The 20,778-nt window shown below is 40.6% G+C and overlaps 1 protein-coding gene across 1 annotated transcript; it reads right to left on the bottom strand.

Moving 5' to 3' along the window:
* Window positions 1-2,319: 2,319 nt before the first annotated feature.
* Window positions 2,320-18,373, bottom strand: LOC131254468 (MAR-binding filament-like protein 1-1). The gene is made up of 4 exons (XM_058255381.1): window positions 18,020-18,373; window positions 6,233-6,315; window positions 6,001-6,132; window positions 2,320-4,336 (listed from the first exon to the last, which is right to left on the bottom strand). Exons 1-4 carry the CDS (start codon window positions 18,276-18,278, stop codon window positions 2,606-2,608), a joined length of 2,205 nt encoding a protein of 734 aa, XP_058111364.1. The 5' UTR covers window positions 18,279-18,373; the 3' UTR covers window positions 2,320-2,605.
* Window positions 18,374-20,778: the final 2,405 nt, after the last annotated feature.

The following is a 20,778-nucleotide window of genomic DNA, read 5'->3' as shown; positions in this document are numbered from 1 at the left end:
ATTGACTGATTCTTCATTATCCATGCAATAGAGACAGACGTTTGTAAGGATCATTCCTTTTCTTCTCAGATTATCGATACTCAGGACTTTCTTCTTGCCGACCAACCATCCGAAAGCAGCTATCTTGGGAGGAACTTTATATTTCCATACCTGAGCCGTCTATGAAGCAATGGAAGATGAGTTGTTGCTGTCGAGGGAAGTGTATAATGAAGCAACCGAGAACTTTTTAGATCTGTCCAGCCTCCACATGATCCGATCTACACCCAACTTGTCTATCTTGCAATTGTTGATACATCAAAAGAGAGCCAGGAATTCTTCGAGCTCCCAATCTTGAAGATTTATGCAACATAAGGGGTTCCAAACGATATCGTCCCCGCTAAAAGAATAGCATTCTGCTATTGAAATGTCTCGCTTAGGGGCAAGACGAAAAATGTTATGGAATCTCTCTTTCAGTGCCACTTCTCCCACCCAAATGTCTTCCCAAAATTGGATTTTAACTCCATTTCCGATGGCGAAACTGATACCTTTAAAAAAATCCTGTTTAACAGATAGAATGTCTTTCCAAATGGCAGAGGCTCTATAAGTTGAGGAGTTCTTTGTCCACCAGCCACCCTTTGCTCGATCGTATTTACTCTTGATTAGAGAATTCCAAAGAGTCCCTTCTTCTATTCTAAGCCTCCAAATCCATTTACCCAAAAGAGCATAATTCATCCTTTTGAGGTCCCTGATTCCAATGCCACCCTGTTTGAGGTGTTTGCAGACCTCCTTCCATTCCATGAGATAGAATTTCTCTCTTCTTGCCCATGCCACAGAAAGTCACGTCTGAGCTTTTCAAGGGTAGCAATGACTGAAGGCGGGCATTTATAGAGAGACATGTAGTAAAGGGGCAAATTCGATAACGCCGATTTAATCAATGTAAGACGACCACCAAATGACAAATATCTACACTTCCATCTGGCTAAATATTTTTCAAATCTGACAATGACTCTGTCCCATAAAAACCTGAGGGATTTGCCTATACACAAGGGAGAGACCAACAAAAGTAGCAGGCAAACTGCATATGGAGCACTTGAAGAAGTCTGCGAACTTACATAATTCTTCTTCCTCCATATTTACACCAAACATCTTCAATTTTTGGAGATTAACTTTGAGCCCCGAAGTTGCCTCAAAGCATCGGATAATAATGCACAAGTTGCTAATTTTATCGAAGTCTGCCACGTGGAAAAGGAGCCTATCATCTGCAAATTGGATGTGAGATATCTGAGAACTCATGCCTTTGACCTAGAAGCCGCTAATGATACAACCCTTTTCTCAGCATTCTAGAAAGGGCTTCCCCAACTATGAGAAAAAGAAAAGGGGATAGGGGATCCCCTTGACAAAGGCCACGCTAAAGAACCCTTTTGGAGATCCATTCAGGAGAACAGAGAATAGAGCAATCTCAATGTATTCCTTCATCCAACCATTCCAATTCGCTCCGAAGCCCATACGATGTAACATATAATGGGGAAAATTCTGGTCAACGTGATCATATGCTTTCTCGATGTCGAGCTTGCAAATGATACCATTCAAACTGGATCTATGGCTCAAGTCCAAGCATTCGTAAGCTATGAGAGTTGAATCGATAATTTGCCTACCTGGGATAAACGCACTTTGGTTGTCGAAATATATTGTCCAACACCCCTCTCAGCCAGAACGCTAAGACTTTAGCCTAGATTTTATACGGGCTGCCGGGCTGCCAAGATGACAAATCGACATTTTATATATATATATATTAGTGGTCTAAGTTAGAGGATTGTGGGGTTCACATGATGTTTGTATGACATCCAACTAGTTCAACAGGTGCACCCCATCATAATGATCGGACAAACCCAAAATCAGATCAATCCAATCATTAGGTGGCCCACAAGCTAACTTGGAGGTTTTTGAGTGGTGTATATTGTTTTTTATGGTGGGGTCTGCCTAATGATGAGATTGGCGTGATTTTTTTACCATCTGATCATCACGGGGGTGCGCCCATCAGAAGGGTTTAATATCATGCACACCATGATCCCACAATACTCAGACTCCACTTTTTATACCATGTGGACCCCACAATACTCCACTCCACTTTTTATACAAGTAGACAGTACTTTGGTCATTTCTCCCCCCTTGAGAATCATCTTGCAACAGCTTTTAAAACTCAGAAGGCATTGTTCAGTAAAATAAAAATTCTTGAGGAATTTCGCAGAAAAAAAAATAAAATCTGCTATCCAATTTGATAGTGCATTCAAACACGCCCTTTAACTACTAACATGCAATAAAAACACAGAGACACAAGGATAAGCTACAACCCATTGCAAAATATCTCCTATTTGCACAGCTCAGTGTCTCACCTACACAATACAAAGCCATCCTGAAAAATTTTCAATTCTTACAAGTCAAAATCCATACACTGAAATTCTCTGCAAGTCAAAACATTAGAATGAATCGATGTGATCCAAACGAATATCACATATGCTACAATGGCTAAATTATAAAAAAAGAAAAAAAAAAAAACTTAGAATCATGTAATGCTAATTATCTCCAATATGATATCGAACAGATTAGAACTCCCGACCTCAATTCGCTATTTAGTAGCATCTGATGTGGGCCCTGCCTTCCTCCTCCGACCGTTCCGTTTCACGGTAACGGGCGTGCCAACCTCAGCTTCTCTGCCCTTTGGCTGAGTGGGTTCGCTTACCGGGCGGCTTCTTGTCGAATTCATCTCCCTCCTCAGTCGCAGTATCTCTCCTTTCGCTGCTGCCAGTTCCTCTTCGAGCCTTTTACCCCTCTTCTCCAGATTTTCTCTCTCTTTACTAAGCCTTGTAAGGATGTCTTGGGCGTCTTCTAAATTCTCCTTTGCCTCTTTCGTAGCATCTTTTTGCTCGATAAGGGACTTGTAGAGCATATTCTTCTCGGATTCAAGGCTGGCGGTTCTAGAATTCACAATCTCTAGCTCTCTAGATAGCAATAAGGTGTTCTTGTTCATTTCATCAAGTGATTTCGTAGCATCTTCCAAGTCTGTTTCAAGGTTCATCCGGGCTTCTTTATCTGTTGCAATCTGTTTCTTTGATGCCTCCAGGTCTTTCTTCAAAGAAGTGACTGCCTTTCTTTCTTCTCCCAAATCATGAGTGGCAATCTCGGCTTTCTTGTAGATCTCCAACAGCTCCTTCTTTAGGCTCTCATGAGCTGCTGCTGCATCTTTCAACTCTCCCGTCACAGCAACTAGCTCTTGCTTCGTTTTCAGTAGAACTTCTTTAACTGAAATGAGTTCATCCGACAGTGCTTTCGAAGTAAATTTTGCCTCATCCAGACTCTGACTAAGCAAGTTTTGCGTTTCTGCAAGTTCTGCCTGAAGCCTGGAGACATCCAATGCAAGTTCTTCGCATGACTGTTTTGACTGTTTCAATTGCTTCGACAGATTGGTGGCCTCAAGTCTAGACACTCCCAAAGCTTCTTGGGTGAGTTGAAGCTCACCCCTCAAATTCTTCACAGTGCTTGTTTCCTTCTCCAACCTCGTACTTAAATGGTCCCGTTCTTTCGTTAGATCGGTGATCACTTCTTGGTTGCTGCTTGCTTCGCTCAAAGCAACCCCGAGCTTTTCTTCAAGCAGATTGAGTTCACGGTCTTTGTCCGATAAGAGTTTGGAATCGGAGGCTGCTTGTTTTTCGGAAGATGACTTGAGATTGCTATATTCTTCCTGAAGAGACTGAACTTTTTTGTTGAGTTTGTCTCTTTCTGCAAGTAATGATTTTATTCTCACATTCAAATCTTCCATTGAAGATATCTTCAAATCTAATTCCTCCCTAGTTTTAAGGAGTTCTGCTTTCAACCCTTCAGCTGCGGAATTTGCCTCCTCAAGATTGGCTTTGGTCTGCTCGCAGATAGAAATCAAGCTCTTACATTCTGATTCCTTTTCGGCAAGCAACGAGGTGAGATTTTCGATACTCATTTCCTTGTCCTTTATCTCCAAGGAAAGCAAGCTTACCCTGTCTTGTAGGACATCAACTGTATCTTGCTTCTCTTGAAGCTTAGCTTCAAGAATCTTTCTTTTTTCGTCGGCTTGTGTGATGTTGCTCTCTAGTTGATCTATCTGCAATTTAAACTCTTGGGCTAACTTCTTTTCTCTATGTAACTCCTGCCGAACTACCATCAATGCAGCGTTTGCAGAAGAAAGCTGGTCCAACAAAGAGGCTTGCTCTTCTTTGGCCTTACCTATTTGTTTGAGTTTGTCTTCTCGCTCATTTTGTAATCTGCTCTCAAAGTTCTTCTCCAGCAAAGCCATGGCATCTGCTTTTTCACTTAGCTGAGTCTTCATCTGCATGTCACATGATGTCCAGCTGGGTCATGTTGACTTGATACTGAATTATTAAAGTAATATGAATATTTAAGTAATGATAGCTATTTAATAGGTTCTGAACATTTGAAATTTACGTACTACTTCATAGAAGAAGTGCTTGTCCTGTTGGGGCTTTGACACTCTTACACTGGCCTTATAAATATATATATTCTGAAAAGCAATCACCAAGACATGGTGACTTGGTTCGAGTTGTGCCAAGTCACATCAAGTTGACTGAGTCTCAACTGAGTCGAGGTTGCCGGCAAGTTTCCTGGCGACTCAGCTCGAAATCTTGTATAGTCATGTTGATTCGGCCAAGTTTCGAGTTGAGTCACCGAGTTTTTAGAACTATGTTGAGAAATAGTAATCCGTGTGAGGTGACCTATGTAAAAAGGGCACTTCACATTTTAGAAATTTGTCATGTCAGACTAGCGTCAATTGGGGACGTACTGGAATCCTCTAAAGCATCTGTTTTACACAGCGCAAAAAACACCCAAAAGCTTTGTGAGCCTACCATGTTCTCTGCATGAAATCCACTTCGTCCATCAAGTGTGCTCCTCAATGATATGCCCTGGGGCAAAAAACAGCCAGATAGCTCGGGTGAGCCACACAACCTGGAACAATGTGAATGGAACCCCAACCATAGGTTGATGTCTGGAGCCAATTCATCAAAGCTGTTTGTCAGGTGTGGCTCACAAGGATGAAGGGAACAAACAAAAATAATCCTGATCCAAAACTTAGGCGGGCTGCACCACGTGAACTTGAGAGGTTTAAACATAATTTTTTATATTGACCCATTGGTGTGGCCCATATCAGTTTTTTACTAGGCCAATCTTCCGTATGAATGGTAATTATAAGGGTTATCACCTAGTGGATGGAGTGGATTTCACATATACAACATAGTGGGCCCCACAGAGCTGGGGTGTTTTACACTGTAATACAGTTGTTGTAAACGATTCCCGTCCATCTGGTATGCATGTCAGGCACACATTGACATAGCAGTTTGAAAAAAAAATTACACAGCCTTTTAGTGTGTGATATTTATTTTACAGATTTGATAGTCATTCATGTATGGCCCTGCTCATCTACATGCCTATGAGTGTGCCTAAATCATAGACATTTGCAAAATGTCAGCAGTCCATCAGGTAGCCCATGCTGTATAGATATTCTGGCCCTGAAATTATGCTGCTCCACTCATCAGGTGTGTATGAAACAAATGGACTGATAAAACAAGCTTCTTCTTGCTGTTCATTTCTTTTATGCATTGAGGCCCACCTAATAAGTAAACCCAACAGGTTTTCTAGTTAGGGACTCTATACAGTGTGGCTCACCTGACCAACTACTCAGATCTTGCACATGCGCACTGGCATGTTGGTGGACAGGGTTGTCCACGTGTGTGGCCGTAGAAAAACTTTATATATTTATAAAACATATTTTTATCATAAACTGTATGGAAATGTCAACATGTTGGGTTTTCTAGGGTCCATTTGTTATGGAAATGTCAACATGCTGGGTTTTCTAGGGTCCCTTTGTTTGACACCAACATGTGCCATGTCTACATAGCACATGCCAATGAGCAGCAATAGTCTATCAGAACTAAAAGAAAAAAAGAACTTAAAGATGTAGGTAGAAAGGCAACATACAGATTCGATTGTCGATTCAAGCTCTGTCTTTTCCTTCCATGTCAATGCATATAATGCACCAAGAACGCCTAACCCAAACAATCCAAGTTCATTCAGAAGACCCACAAAAGGGTTTACTGGAGCCTGTACTTGCTGCCATGGAAAAGCTACTCAACATGATAGAAGTTTGAGAAACATTACAATCTCTAAATCGGTTGCTTGTAAAGTAGAAAATATTGGAAGAGGCTCAAACCTCGGTTTGGTCTTGCAGTCCAGAGGAGATTCCCTGAAGATTCTGGGGACCATCTACCTCCGGCATACTTCTATCTCGCTTTTCTAGAATCACAAAAGGCATAACATGCATGAGAAGGGCCAAAACCAACCATAGACTGATCAGATGGAAGAAGAAGCATTCATTAGAATAACCACAAAGGCTAGAGATGAATGCAGTATTAGGAACCTTTTTGGACAACACTACATATGCTGCAAAAACTCAAGGATGATTCTGATGTCATCCGATCAGATAGCAAAAGTTAGACAATTTTAATTTGGAGCCTAGACCCTCAACATGAATGGCAAGGAATTTACAATTTGTTTTTTCTTTTCTTCTTCTTCTTCTTCTTTTTTATTTCTTTCTTTCTTTCCTTTCTTTCCTTTGTTTTTTTTTTTTTTTTCCAAGACGTGGAAATTTTGCAATTTGGTTATTTCCACGTGTTAAAACAATAATTCCAATCACCTCGATATTGCATTCAAACATGCCATAAAGGCATTTGCTCATGCTGTAACTGGAAAAAGAATAGAACTATGAAGAGAGGAAGAGAGGAGAAAACAAGGAGAAACGAGAGTAAGATATAGATTTCAGAGGAACTCTAAACTAATCGACTGGACTGATCAGAGAAGAATAGAACCAACACCACTTGCACATGTAGTAATCGAAGAACAGAAAATATGAAGAGAAGAAGAGAGATGAAAAAGGAGAGAAGGAGAGGAAGAGAGATTTGCAAGGAACTGTGTAAGTTGATTAGGGTTGGTCAGAACTGGGACCAGGATCCAGCTGGCTCAAAACCAGAACAGGGCTGCAGCTGGGCTGGAATCAGGCTGCGGCTACTCCAGAGCTGGAAAAGGGATGGAACTGGATCCAAACAAAAACTGGGGCCAGAAGGGGTGGGGCTAGACTGGAACTGGAGCTGAAAAACAGAGGGGTCAGGCGTGGAGCCTGAACTGTGTGTGTTTGCGCGCGCGTGTTTCTGTTGTGTCTGTGCGCGGGCATGGCCTTTCCATGTGTTGTTGGATTGTGTAAAGAACGTAAGGGAGAGAATGTCTCGGCCAAGACTGGCAAAAGCCTGTGAGGGCAAACCTGCTGGGAATTCACATCTTTTCAAAAAGCAAGACATTCTGTCCAACGCATTGACTTTATATACTCATCTCAAAGCAATTATTTGCTTGTGATGATCTTTACCTCATGAAAGAACAACTCCATCTTCAGGCATGTCCATTCTCACTAATGCACCCAGAAAGAGTTAGGTGTAGCTAAGTTGTGTTCCCCAACATTCTTAAGGGATAAATGTCTGCAGTCAAATTTGGTCAACTCATGGTCAAAAGTGATCAACTTGCACTCAACGAGATACATGAACAAAAGAAGGAAATCGTTAAAGTTCGGGCTCAACGACTGCATGTTACTTTCTAAGGGGGAAGAAAACTGAACTCTACTAGGCACTTGCTGTATCTCTCCAGGCCAGGGAGCATTTACCAAAGCAGAATTTCAAAAAGAATCTTTGGGGATTCTTTAGTTAAATTTCTCTTGCGATTTTTTGATAGATAAGAAAGTTAAAAGGTTATAGCTTAAAGCCAGTTTAGTAAGTTTCTGTATGGCATTTAGGCCACTGTCATCTTAACCTTTTACTAGCTATTTAGGGTCAACTTCCAGTCATTGTTTAACCAATCATTCTTATCTAAGCCCTAGCCTTGGTAAGTGAACAAGCCTTCATATCCCTTCTCCCCACCTACATTGAAGTCCTTTCAGGTCTTCTTCTTGTCCTGTCTTTATTCCCTTCAACCTCAACCAATGTTCCCCCCAGAGCTATATCCGTTCTTCATTCAACATGAGTGACATGACCAAACAATCTCAATTTGTTCGCATCATCTTATCTCTCACCAGTGTTCTAAGTATCAACAATATTGGCCTATATCACGGTGTCCCCACTTGCAAGATACGGTATCCCTCAGAATACACTTTTTTTTAATACAAGATATCGACGATAATATCATTGATATTGGCTGATAAGTCGTGAAATTCCTACAAAATCTATAATTTTTCCCATGACCATGCCACCTAGGACCCAAAGATCAATCCTTCATTCTATACGAGGGTTTTCTTCCTGTTGTGTCTGGTTGAATCACTCGAAGGCCACTGGAAATTAATTGTGATCACCTCTTCAGCAAAGATGTTGTGATTACATTTACCCTCCTCTCAACATGGCAAATGAAATGAATGTCCTTGAAGCTAAATCGCATATTTCGTCGAACATAGCATACAATCTCCACAGCAGGGTAACTCCATGTAGATTCGAGACCAGGATATATCTTTGTTCCTTTTAGTTGCCTTTTGTTTTGTTTTGTTTTTTGTTTTTTGTTTTTTTTTTGGTGTGTTTTATTGCTTGTATTTATGACATTTGAATAATATGAACCCATTTTAGATATAACTGCATCATTTATGGCCAACAATGCATAGTTTTGTACTCTAAACAATAAAAAACTATTATGCACTTTTTTTTTGAAAAGTTTTAAGCACTTTGTAATCATGTGCTATTTTTGTAAAGTTTCCCCAAAATTCTCTCAGGTTGTGATACTTTATGCAATATCTATGATATTTCCTGAAATATTTCCCATTTTGGCAGGTGCAATATCAACACTTAAAACATCATCTCTTATTAGGACTACGGCTGGGCTGCTTTGGATGGTCTCATCTTCAATTCTATCCTTCCTCACTGCACATCCATCTCAACATCCTCATCATTGCAACACTCAATATTTGCACATATTTCCTTCCAACCATCCAACACTCTACACCATACAGCACAACGGATATTAGGGGTAACTTAGGTATATAGTATTGGCATATTAATGGTCCTGAATTCCAATTAGTTGGGACAAGGCTCGGATGATGATGATTAAGGAATCTGCATGATAGCTGGGGCAATGCTCAGATGATGATTATATTAGGGTTCTATATTTATTATATATTGGACCATGAAACTTAACAAACATTAGAGTCAATTTTTTAACTTTCTTTTCAGTAACATAATCGCCTTTATTATTATTATTATTATTATCTTCTTCTTCTACTACTTCTTCTTCTTCTTTTTGGCTTAAGTAAGAGATATTTTATACCAAAAAAGATAGTATCTTGTATAAACCTACTTAATAGCAATGCAGTAAGCAGTCCCAAGCTCAGCGAAAGGATGGTTGATGTCAGGTACATAGTCTATCATTAAACCTCTCCCAAGCAATTATGGGAAGAGAATATAAGCTAAAAATAAGGGAAGTAATAAGAGATTCTGCTAAAACCATACTGTCATAAGGGAAGTAATTTACTTTACAACAAAAGCTAATTATCGTGGACAGAATCTCATTACGTCATCTCTTTCCCCATAAAATCGATTCACAAAGATACCATTCAAGCATCTCTGATGGGGACATCACGTGCACACGCGCACTCACGCCGCCCCCCCTACGCACGTACGTATGCAGAAGGAGGACCCCACCATCGATCTGGCTCGATGACGACGTCCAGAGAGGGCCTCCTAGCTAGAAGACAATTTTTGGTTCAGAAAAGTGGCCCGATAGTCAAGAAAAGCCCACCATGGGATCTCATGATCGTGGCCCACTCATCGGATTGGTTTTATATTTTAGGTTTTGCTTATTGTTATTATTTAGAACATCGTGAACGCTTTAGATTTTCTCGTTTGATTTTTATTTTAGTTTACTTAATCGCCAAGTAATAGGTGTCACACATGGTGCGAGTTTTTGGGTATAGGGTTCTCCCTATAAATAGGCACCCCTTGTAGTTCTTTTCATTCATTGAAGTTAATAAAAAAATTCCTGCTTTATTTTTCTGCTCTCTTCGTGAGTTGTGGAAGAATTCAAAAGTGGGTGTGAAGCCCTCCCTTTTCGAAGGGCTAACTACCGTGGTGCGAAGCCACATCGATCCCAATTCACCCCCATCTTCCATCATCTTTTTTTTCCATCTTCCCCCACCATCCATATGTCAAATTTGTCCTTTTGTTGCATCAGATTTCTTCATTGAAGCAGGTTTTCAGATTTCAGCCCGCAGGCGAGCTGAAACTTCGGCGGAGCACTACGCACAAACCGTACATCGGATCGAGCTGAAATTTGGAGGTTTTGGAGTCCATCCCTGGCTGACCAGGTCCAAGGTGGCCTTTTCTGAATAGTGGGCCCCACACACGTGCGGCCGGGATCACACACACGTCCATCTGGACCATTGTTGCTGTCCACACGCGGGATCATCTTTTGGTTTAGGTTTTTATCTTCTTTTATCCTCTCATAGCCGTTTTTTTTCATGAATCCTAACCCTATATTACATGATCCCTAATTGATTTGCCCCTTTTTATCACCTTAGGGTTCCTTGAATTGAAATTAGGGAATCTCTTGGATTAGGGACTGATTTTTATGCATGAGTAGTTGATTTTATTTCCCTTTGACATTGTTTGGTTTATAATTTTATTGGTCCAGTCCTAGCCTGTGTCGGCTTGGACCCGCATAGATTCCCCTTTAATTGAATGTTTGGATTTTCATGTGGGATGTGGAATTTGTGTGATTGTTTCTGAATTGGTGTGATCTAAGCCTGCAATCTTGCATATCATATTTAATTTTCCATGTCCTGCATCAATCTCATATGTTGCTTTAATTTGAGATGAGCCATCAATTACTACTTGGCATTGACACGGACAAATCTTGCAGCCACATCATCTCCCTAACCTCAAAATCTAGGTATCAATTACTACTTGGTATAGTTGTCAAGTCTACTTGGAGACAAGGGTTGCTCGTGGGAAGTTATAATTGTATTTAGGCACTAAGATTCACTAGAAATTGAAAAAGCTACATGGGAATTGGTGTAGGCTTTTGGGGTATTTTTAGAATGTCCAGTGAATAGGCAAGCGCAGTGAACAGAGATTGTCTAGTTTGTAATATAGCTTCTTTTGAAAATGGAATGCCCACGTATGTCGTTCCTTGTTCCGTTGATGTTGGGTTGCCCTCTGATGTAAGATGGGTCAGGGACGAGTCAATGGAGTGCCAGGACTGCACAGATTCAAGCCAGAGGTGCCTTGAATGGGCAAGAATGGCCTAAAAGTGCAGTATAGCTTCCAATCACCATGACTTTATGAATGGCTTTCAGATTCACATGTATTATATGTCACATTGTCACTAGAAAGCTATTGATGAGCCCTACGACTTGGCATCTAAAAGAGGGTTCAATTGCCCTACAACATGGCAACTGACAAAGGGTTCAATTGCCCTACAACATGGCAACTGACAGAGGGTTCAATTGCCCTATGACATGGCAACTGAAATGACACTTTCGGATTAAAAAATGTGTGAGATTGGCAAAATTTTCATTTTCAGTGAGCGGCTCACCGAAAGGGTTCTTTGCATCTTCTCGAGGGCTTCGTCAAGGTAATCCACCGTCTCATTTTCTTTGTCACAGTTATGGAGGCTCTTAGCAAAATGATTGATAGAGGTGTACATCTTGGTTTGGTCAAAGGTTTTGCAGTGGATAATTCACTCTTTCAAATCTCTCATATTCAGTATGTGGATGATACGCTTTTACTTTGTAAGGTAGAGGATTTCCTTGTGCAAAATCTTCGTTCTATCATCATCAGTTTTGAAGTCGTATCTAGGTTGAAGGTGAATATCATCAAAAGCGAGCTGTTAGGGGTTGGGATTTCCAAAGAAGAGGTCCGGTCTTTCTCTTTTCTGTTTGGTTGTTGGGAAGCTTCATTACCAACTACCTACCTTGTCTACCGTATGTTTTGGAAGACCAACAAAACACATGTGGGACAAAGTGCTTGAAAAATGTGATAGGAAGATGTCTAAATGGAAATCAAGGAGTTTAACAATGGGTGGGAAAATGACTCTGATTAAAGCATCTGTGTCAAATCTCTCGGTTTACTTCATGTCTATGTTTAAGTGCCCAAAGTCTATTCTAAACACGTTGGAAAAGAGGAGGGATTTTCTATGGAAAGGATCGGGTGAGAAACAAAAGTTCCATCTTCTGAAATGGGAGGAGGTTTGCAAACCGATGGATCAATGGGGGATGGTATAAGTATAAGCTTTTGGAGGGATAAGTGGGTGGGAGAGGTGAAGTTGTATGAGAGATTTCCCTTGTTAGCAAGGTTAGCTAGGGATGAGCGGATGAAGGTTGATAGTTGTTTTTCGGCGAGGGATGAAGTAGTCAGTTGGTCTCCGTGCTGTAGAAGGAATTTGGCCGACAAAGAGTTTGAAGAATTTTTGCAACTCCTTCAAGTTTTAGAGAACATTTCTCCGAGGCTATCAGACTCAGACCCCATAAAATGGCTAAAAGAAAAGTCAGGCTCGTTTTTTGTTTGATCCTTTTATCAATTTCCTCTGAAAGGAGCAATTTTGTCAGGCTCATCTTTTGTGAGATCCTTTTATCAGTTTCCTCTGAAAGGGGCAATTTTGTTAGGCTAGTACCAACATCTTGGCTATGGTGTTGCAACGCTCCTTTGAAGGTGGTAGTTTTCATTTGGCTTGTAGGGAAGAATATAGTGCTCACCATTGACAATTTGTGCAAAAGGAATACGATTCTCCCAAATGTTTGCCTATTGTGCTACAAAGATGCGGAATCAATAGATCATCTCTTTATCCATTGCTCCTTCGCAGGAGAGGAGTTGAGTCATCTTCTTCGGCTTTTCAGACTCGAGTGGGTGTTTCCGCGATCGATTCAAGATTTTCTTCTATCTCGCCATGGGGAGGGAATAGGGAAATCGGGGAGAAGGGGGTGGAGGCTAAGCTTGTCAACAGTTTTTTTGGGCTCTATAGTGGGAAAGAAATGACCGGTGTTTTAGGAACAAAAAGGGAGGCGTAAAAGTTGTTATCAAGAAGGTGATTCTTAATGTTAAGGAGTGAGTGGAAGTGTCGATCCTCCCAAATGTTTGCCTATTGTGCTACAAAGATGCGGAATCAATAGATCATCTCTTTATCCATTGCTCCTTCGCAGGAGAGGAGTTGAGTCATCTTCTTCGGCTTTTCAGACTCGAGTGGGTGTTTCCGCGATCGATTCGAGATTTTCTTCTATCTCGCCATGGGGAGGGAATAGGGAAATCGGGGAGAAGGGTGTGGAGGCTAAGCTTGTCAACAGTTTTTTTGGGCTCTATAGTGGGAAAGAAATGACCGGTGTTTTAGGAACAAAAAGGGAGGCGTAAAAGTTGTTATCAAGAAGGTGATTCTTAATGTTAAGGAGTGAGTGGAAGTGTCGATCCTCCCAAATGTTTGCCTATTGTGCTACAAAGATGCGGAATCAATAGATCATCTCTTTATCCATTGCTCCTTCGCAGGAGAGGAGTTGAGTCATCTTCTTCGGCTTTTCAGACTCGAGTGGGTGTTTCCGCGATCGATTCGAGATTTTCTTCTATCTCGCCATGGGGAGGGAATAGGGAAATCGGGGAGAAGGGTGTGGAGGCTAAGCTTGTCAACAGTTTTTTTGGGCTCTATAGTGGGAAAGAAATGACCGGTGTTTTAGGAACAAAAAGGGAGGCTTAAAAGTTGTTATCAAGAAGGTGATTCTTAATGTTAAGGAGTGAGTGGAAGTGTCGATTCCTCAAATTCATATTTAGTTTGAGTTGGGAGCTTGTTTGGGTTTATTTATTTATTTATTTGTACATTTGTGTTTTTTTTTTTTCTTTTTTGTATAGTTATCATCATTGTTTCAAAAAAAAAAAAGAAGAAAGAGGGTTTAATTGCGACATGGCAATTAACAAAGGTTTGGTTGCCCTATGAAATGGCAACTAACCAGTTATTGAAAAAAGCCTGCTTTTGGCATCAAAATTGCATTTTAGTTCAAAACTTACTATTTTTAGAAAGCTCCATTTTAAGATCTTGGTTGTAGTCTAAAGTCTTCATTTTTGTCATCTAAGAGTTGCCTATGACTTTGGATAGATTTAGGCATAGCTTTACAATTCTAGTATTTTTTTACTATTTCAGGAAAGCTTCCTACTTTTTTTTAGTCCAATCAAGAGCATGGGGCCTTTTTTTCTTATCAAGGACATAAGTTATGTTGTAAACAATATTTTTCACCAATAATATCAATTTTCTTTCTTGTTCTTAGAGATTTTCATTCCCTATGGATTCAAGGATTATCAACTAGGAGAAGGCTTTATCCATGCACCCGCTACATTTGTTGGCATTAGAGCGAGGTCTTTCCTCAATTCAATGGCTTCCAATAGCAGACCGAACAACAACAATACTTTTTTTTTATAATGATGACAACAACGATACTACAGATGGTGTTCGCGGGAATCAAGTAATAAATATAGTAGAATTCATGGCCTTACAATGAGAAACCCCACATCCATGCGGGACTTGCAAATGATGATTGCTTGGTTGATTGAGGCCATGGGGCATGTCAAACAACCACTTTCTCTATGTTCCTATGCGGAGTTCCACACCACATGTGTGGGGGAGTGTTAAAGTCGGCCTTGATATATATTGCTACACCATCCTCCAACAGCTCGAGCTTTTAGAGAAAGTGGATGGCAATGAACGGGTCACGACTCACAACTAAAAAAGGAGCTCGCGGTCAACCAGTTCATGGCCCAATAGGTCCAACACCATGACAAATCGTAAACCACAACCCCATGACAACGGGTTAGCGATGAGTTAGACAAGATCATTCACCAATATGGAGGACAAGGAGGTGATTGGGACTGCTAACTTAGGTAGATTTCCATTCATTTAATAGCTAGCTTCACATGGAGGACTTCGTCAACTGGCTTATGGAGGTAGAGAGTTCTTCAATTGTATGGAGATCCTTGAGGAGAAGAAAGTAAAATTGGTAGCATACAAGCTTAGAGGTAGGATTTCTGCAAGGTAGGAGCAACTATAACTCTCATGGATGTGGTAATTGAAAGCACCAATTTGAACCTAATTGAGGATGAAGCAGTTGACGTGAACATAATTCTTGTGAGTAGACTATGATTAGGTATTGTTCCAATACCCACCAAGGAAGCCTTATGACGAGGGATTATGTGGAAGAACTTTACCACTTATCCCAATGTAACGACTTTACAATAATCGAGTCACAGTATGTAGCAGGGTTCACAGTTAGATTGCATAGGGCAATACAAGATCGGGATAATGATGCAATGCAGCCGGACCCTAATGTTGATGTCAAATTGGCAACCAAAGTGGGGACGCAATTAAAGAGGATTGTTGCAAGCAGTGTTTGAAATATCGGTATCGCTTTATGTGTTGCATTCTTGGGATACGGATACGTATTGGTTATCGCATGGGATATATCGGTTGTATCGTGTAATGTATCGTTACTGTTGGAAACATGGGGAAACATTGGGAAATTAGTTGAATTTTTCGATGAAACTTCGGTGATTATTAAAAAAGACATCAATACACACTTATAAATCAAAACATTAAAAAAAAAAAAAAACACGTACACATAATAGGTTTTCTTTGTATGAGATCCTAATCTATACGTTATCTAATTGAATTGATGCAAGTAAATTCAATAGCTATTTATATAATTTACAAATGTAAGAAGATGAGTGAAAACACAAACAATACATTCAAAAGCAAAAGAAGAATCATTAGATTAGGTTACAGACATGTTTAATGTGATGTTTGAACACAGAGATTGCAAATGATTTGTGAGAAATTGAAAATTTTTGATTTTTTTTTTCAATTTTTCACTACTCAACATATCTCCTCCAAATCTCAAAATCAAAGCTCCCAATCCACGATTTTTCATGCAGAACATGAAAAATCATGAATTTGTAACAATCTGACACTAATTTAACATGATTTAGCATCGAAATTCGAAAATGATCACTAGATCGAACATGTGGGTATATCGCACTACTTGTAAGTTTCGTATCGCACTAGTCGGATACAAGATATATCGTGGGATATGTTGGCCGATATCATCGATATTTAAAACATTGGTTGCAAGAAACCAAGCAGTAAGGGAAATCGTCATTGCCAAACCATCACATGATATGATGCAGGCCCAAAGGAAAAGTTTGACCAAGTGACGCTTGCCATGAACTGAGAATCAGGAGAGTGCATAAGCCAAACCACAAGGAGGAGCAATCAATAGTAGAGATACGTCCCGAAACTCCTATGCGCCATTCAGCTGGCCAAGTATTACAGGTGTAGTCAACCTTGGCATCGATCTAGTCAATGTCCTAAGAGATAGATAGCTAACCTGGCCATTAACTCAGAGGAGACGGATGATTGCCGACTAGGTTTTGAAGAGGAGAGGGATGAAAACTCCCAGAGCAACGAGAAAGAGGACATGATAACTTCAAGACCATGTGCAAGATCAACTAGAATATCTATTATGAGATTATAGACAGAGGCAGAAACAAGAACATAATGTCCAAGATGGTGGAAGACAAGCTACAAAAGGGTCAACCAAATGAACATAAGTGAGCAATGCCCAGTTCAATATTATAAAGATGAAGTTGTGGGTAATGTGGCCATTAGTTGTATCATAATATTTTTCATCAACAAATATCAATTTTATTTCTTGTACATAGAGATTTTCTCTCAAGGATTATCAACTAGGAGAAGACAATGATCTACTTCCTTTATGCACCCACCCACCATGTTACCCTCTTCTATAAATGGAGGCATCTTGGATGGATGGTGGAGAGTGAAAATCAAGTGAAGCGGTGAGAGGATATGGTTGACAAGTTAGAAAAAAAAAGGTTTTTGTGCAGTTAAAAGTGCATACAAAGTTTAAATTGCACATTTCTTTGCTTTTCTTTCCTTCTCCTTCTTTTTGTTTGTGTATGCACGAGACATGCACCAGCATTTGTGTTTAGGGAACCAGTACTGGTTAAGCTAGTGTTTGAAACATCATGTTAGACAATCATTCCTAAGTATTCATCCAAATTTCAATAACCACCGTTATTATGTTGGACCTGAAAGAAATCTAATTGGAAAATTTGAGGGCTACTTCCCCATTATGAGTACAAGGAAACATTGTTATGATCTTACCATTTCGTGCCAATTGAATCGAATGTCAGAAATTAAACTCATCTGTGCATCAGAACACAGACTTGATATGCATTCAGAACTTTGAAGCTAGATTGCAACCCTTATGTTGAGACGAATTGAAATGTCCAATGTTGGACCCGTTCTAATTTGTCAATAGCTTGATTTATGTGGGATAGTAATAGAAAGAAACAATTGTGATAGTATTTGAAAACTAGCATCTAGGCTGTGTTGGGTTGTGACAAATATCATGAAATATTATGATTAATAGGTCTAATTTAGTGCAGAATATCAAGAAATCTCATGATATTTGTTGCAACCAAACGTGACCCTACACCTGGAAAAAATATTGTGATCATTCACATCCACTTCAATGCAGCTTACTTATTGCAATCTAAATCAATTGTACATCCAAACATACCCTCAACATGGTGGCAGACTATTATTCTCACTTCTATGAAAAATGAAAAAAATAATAATAATAAATAAAACATACAATGAGAATAAATTAAAAACAAACATCCAATAAGAAAATAAAATCAACTGAACAAATCCAACTATGAAAAATACTAATTACAATAAATACGTAGTAAGAAACAATTCCAATTCCGCTTAAAGAAAAGAAACGGCATTCCTTTTAATACATCCATTTTTTAAAAAAGGAAAAAAACACCAAACCCAATCCACCAAACTCATGAAATAGAAAGAAGATAACCCAAAAGATAGGAAAGTAGAAAGATTGAATGGAGAAGATAAAGAGTACCCAACTGACCTTTCACTGCAAAATCTTCAAGAGCTCTTGCTCTGGGCTGTAGAACGGGGAACGCAGAAAGACCCATAAGCAAAAAGGCTCTCCTTTTCAAGAAATTCATGTCATTTGGGTTCTCATGATGTAAGGAAGCCATGGGAACTATCTTCTTCTTCTTCCTCCTCTTCAAGGCATCTCTTCTTTGAGAATGAGAAGAAGAAGAAGAGACTGAGGAAGGAGGAAGAGATTGAGACACGCAACAGCTTCCTAATAAAACTCCCATCTCTGTTCACAGAAAATACATCCAACTTTGAAGATCGATCTCTCCCTCTCTCTCTCTCTCGTTTTGTGGAGGAGCAGGCTTCCCTCTTTTCCATTACTACAGTAGACTTTTCCGGACGCGCCGAGAAATACCCCTCTTTCGGGGCGAAATTACCGGATAGCCTTATCTGGAAAGAGGGTTTATACGTGGAGTTTGCTTCGCCTGTGTCGCGACTGAGCTCGGGCCCACACGTGCAGAGATATCACAATGATCGGAACCGTCCATGTTCTGGGGACCACCATAAAACAAAGAAAAAAAAAACCCATAGGCGGAAATGATATAATTCTCATCCTCTATATATGTCTATGAATATGGACCCTTGAAAAGAATTCTTCCAATGGCTTATGTTCAAGTTCATTAAATCATTTGCCAGGATCTTCCTTTTAGCTTTAGGGGTCGTTTGGTACCGCCGATTGGAGGGGATTGGAGGGGGTTTCATATCCCCTGGTCATTTGGCAGCATAAAGTAACCCAGGGTTTGAAATCCAGTGGGTTTTCAACTCGGGGGCTTGTAATCCACGGTAAGAGCTTGGATTTAGAGCAATACACAAGTCGAGCCCAGCCGAGTATTACTCAGCTTGTGCTTGGCTTGCATGGCCCGAGTCCTAACTCATATTCAGCTTGGCTCGGCCTTCAAGCTCATATGCCTAGCTTGTGCTTGACTCGTTCGAGTTCGAGCCGTGTTCGAGCCGAGTTTTCGAGCCGAGTTCGATCTAACCCATGGAACCCTCTACTCAGGTCTTTGGACCTTGGTTTCAAGATGAATTTGGATCGGTCCTAGTCAAATGGAATTCTACGTGATGGGGCCCACACCATGGATGAATTAGACTGCATACACATGTGCTAGTTTGACATGTGTGGAATGTAAACGGGCTCTCTTCCTTGCATATGGCTTAGTAAGAATCTCCTTCAAACAAATGAAAATCACTAGGATTAAAATAATAATTCTTACCTGGCGGACGGACAGGGGTACTGGGCAGGGCATGGATGAGCTGCGGACAAGGGTGTCGGGCAGGCTAGGGAAGAGTTACGGCAGGGACAGGGGCACCGGGCAGGGATGAGTTGCGGACAGGGCAAGGCAGTGATGAGCTGTGGACAGGAGTGCCAGGAAGTCGTTATGGCCACCGGACAGGGCAATGTGAGCGTTTGAGAGAGAGGGAGGAAGAAGAAGGGTAAGGGAAATAGTAACCGGGCAGGGCAAGGACCACCGAACGGTTGTTGTGGCTATGCGGGTTAGGGTTTTTTGAGAGAGTGAGGATGGAGAGAGATGGCTTTTTGGGAGGTAGGGTTTTAATTTTAAAATGGTATATATATCCTGTACCGAGTTACCGAGTCAAGCTGAGTCGAGCCGAGTTCGAGTATTATTCGAGTCGAGTTAAGTCGAGCAGGGGCAAGCTCGAACTCGGCTCGAACTCATTTCAAGCTCCAAAAATCAGCTTGAACTCGGCTCGAGTCGAGCGAGTTCCGAGTCAAGTCGAGCTTTTTTGAGCCGAGTCGAGCGAGTGACTGAGCTTTTGCTGCCGTAAGAACTCTACTTGGATTACACCTAAAATCATTTCAATAGTTGCAGGTGTAACATGTGTGTCACTATACACTCTCATTCTATTCGGCACATGACCCACTAATGATGATCAGCACCGTCCAAACATTGTCCAGCACTGTCCAAACATTATCCATGTAAGTCAACGATTAAAAATCTAGTCACTCAGGCATGATCTTGTGCTTGGCCCCATCGAAACCTGGAATTTCCTTATTTTGGGGCAAAACATATATTTCAGTGAGCTTATCACAACCATTGTGTGAAAAATTACATATCTCACTAATTAGAGATATTAAAATTGATTTAGTAATTAAATTCAAACCCTGTAAATATACCATCATGCATAGATACTTTTGGATTAAAGTTATTCACACTCTGGGGGGCGAAACAACATGAGAGGATTTCAAATCCAGAGGGTTTCTAATTCTGGAGGTTCCATATCCGCTCCCAAACAGGCCTTTTTTTTTTGGGGTTAGCTTGTTAGTACCCACCCGTGGCAGTACACACACTCCTTGTTAGCCACCCCCGCTAGGGATCCATACCAAGACCTGAAGATAGCACAATAAAAATGGTACTGAGAATTTGGACGGTTCTCATCATTGGAACCCATTTTTAGGGCCCGTTTGGCCGGGTGGATTGGAAGGGATTGAATGGTATTAGGGTGGATGGCATGGATTTCTAGGTAATGATGTCTGGAGATCCATGGGATTGATATATCCTTGGATTGCTATATCCAGTCTGTTTGGCGCGCCCGGCCAATCCCGGTATTAAACCTTCTCATCCCTTCTAATCCCTCAAACCAAACACGTCACAGGCAAATTTGAAGGATTAGGGTGGATTGGATGGGATTTAAATGTAATGATGGTGTTGTCAGCGGATTGTCTTGAGATACATGGGACTGGGATCAGATCACCGACTCTGT

Source organism: Magnolia sinica, chromosome 1, assembly GCF_029962835.1.
Source record: "Magnolia sinica isolate HGM2019 chromosome 1, MsV1, whole genome shotgun sequence".
In the NCBI taxonomy this organism is placed as follows: Eukaryota; Viridiplantae; Streptophyta; class Magnoliopsida; order Magnoliales; family Magnoliaceae; genus Magnolia; species Magnolia sinica.
Note: the sequence above shows the minus strand (reverse complement) of the source record. Positions and strands in the feature narration are given on the sequence as shown.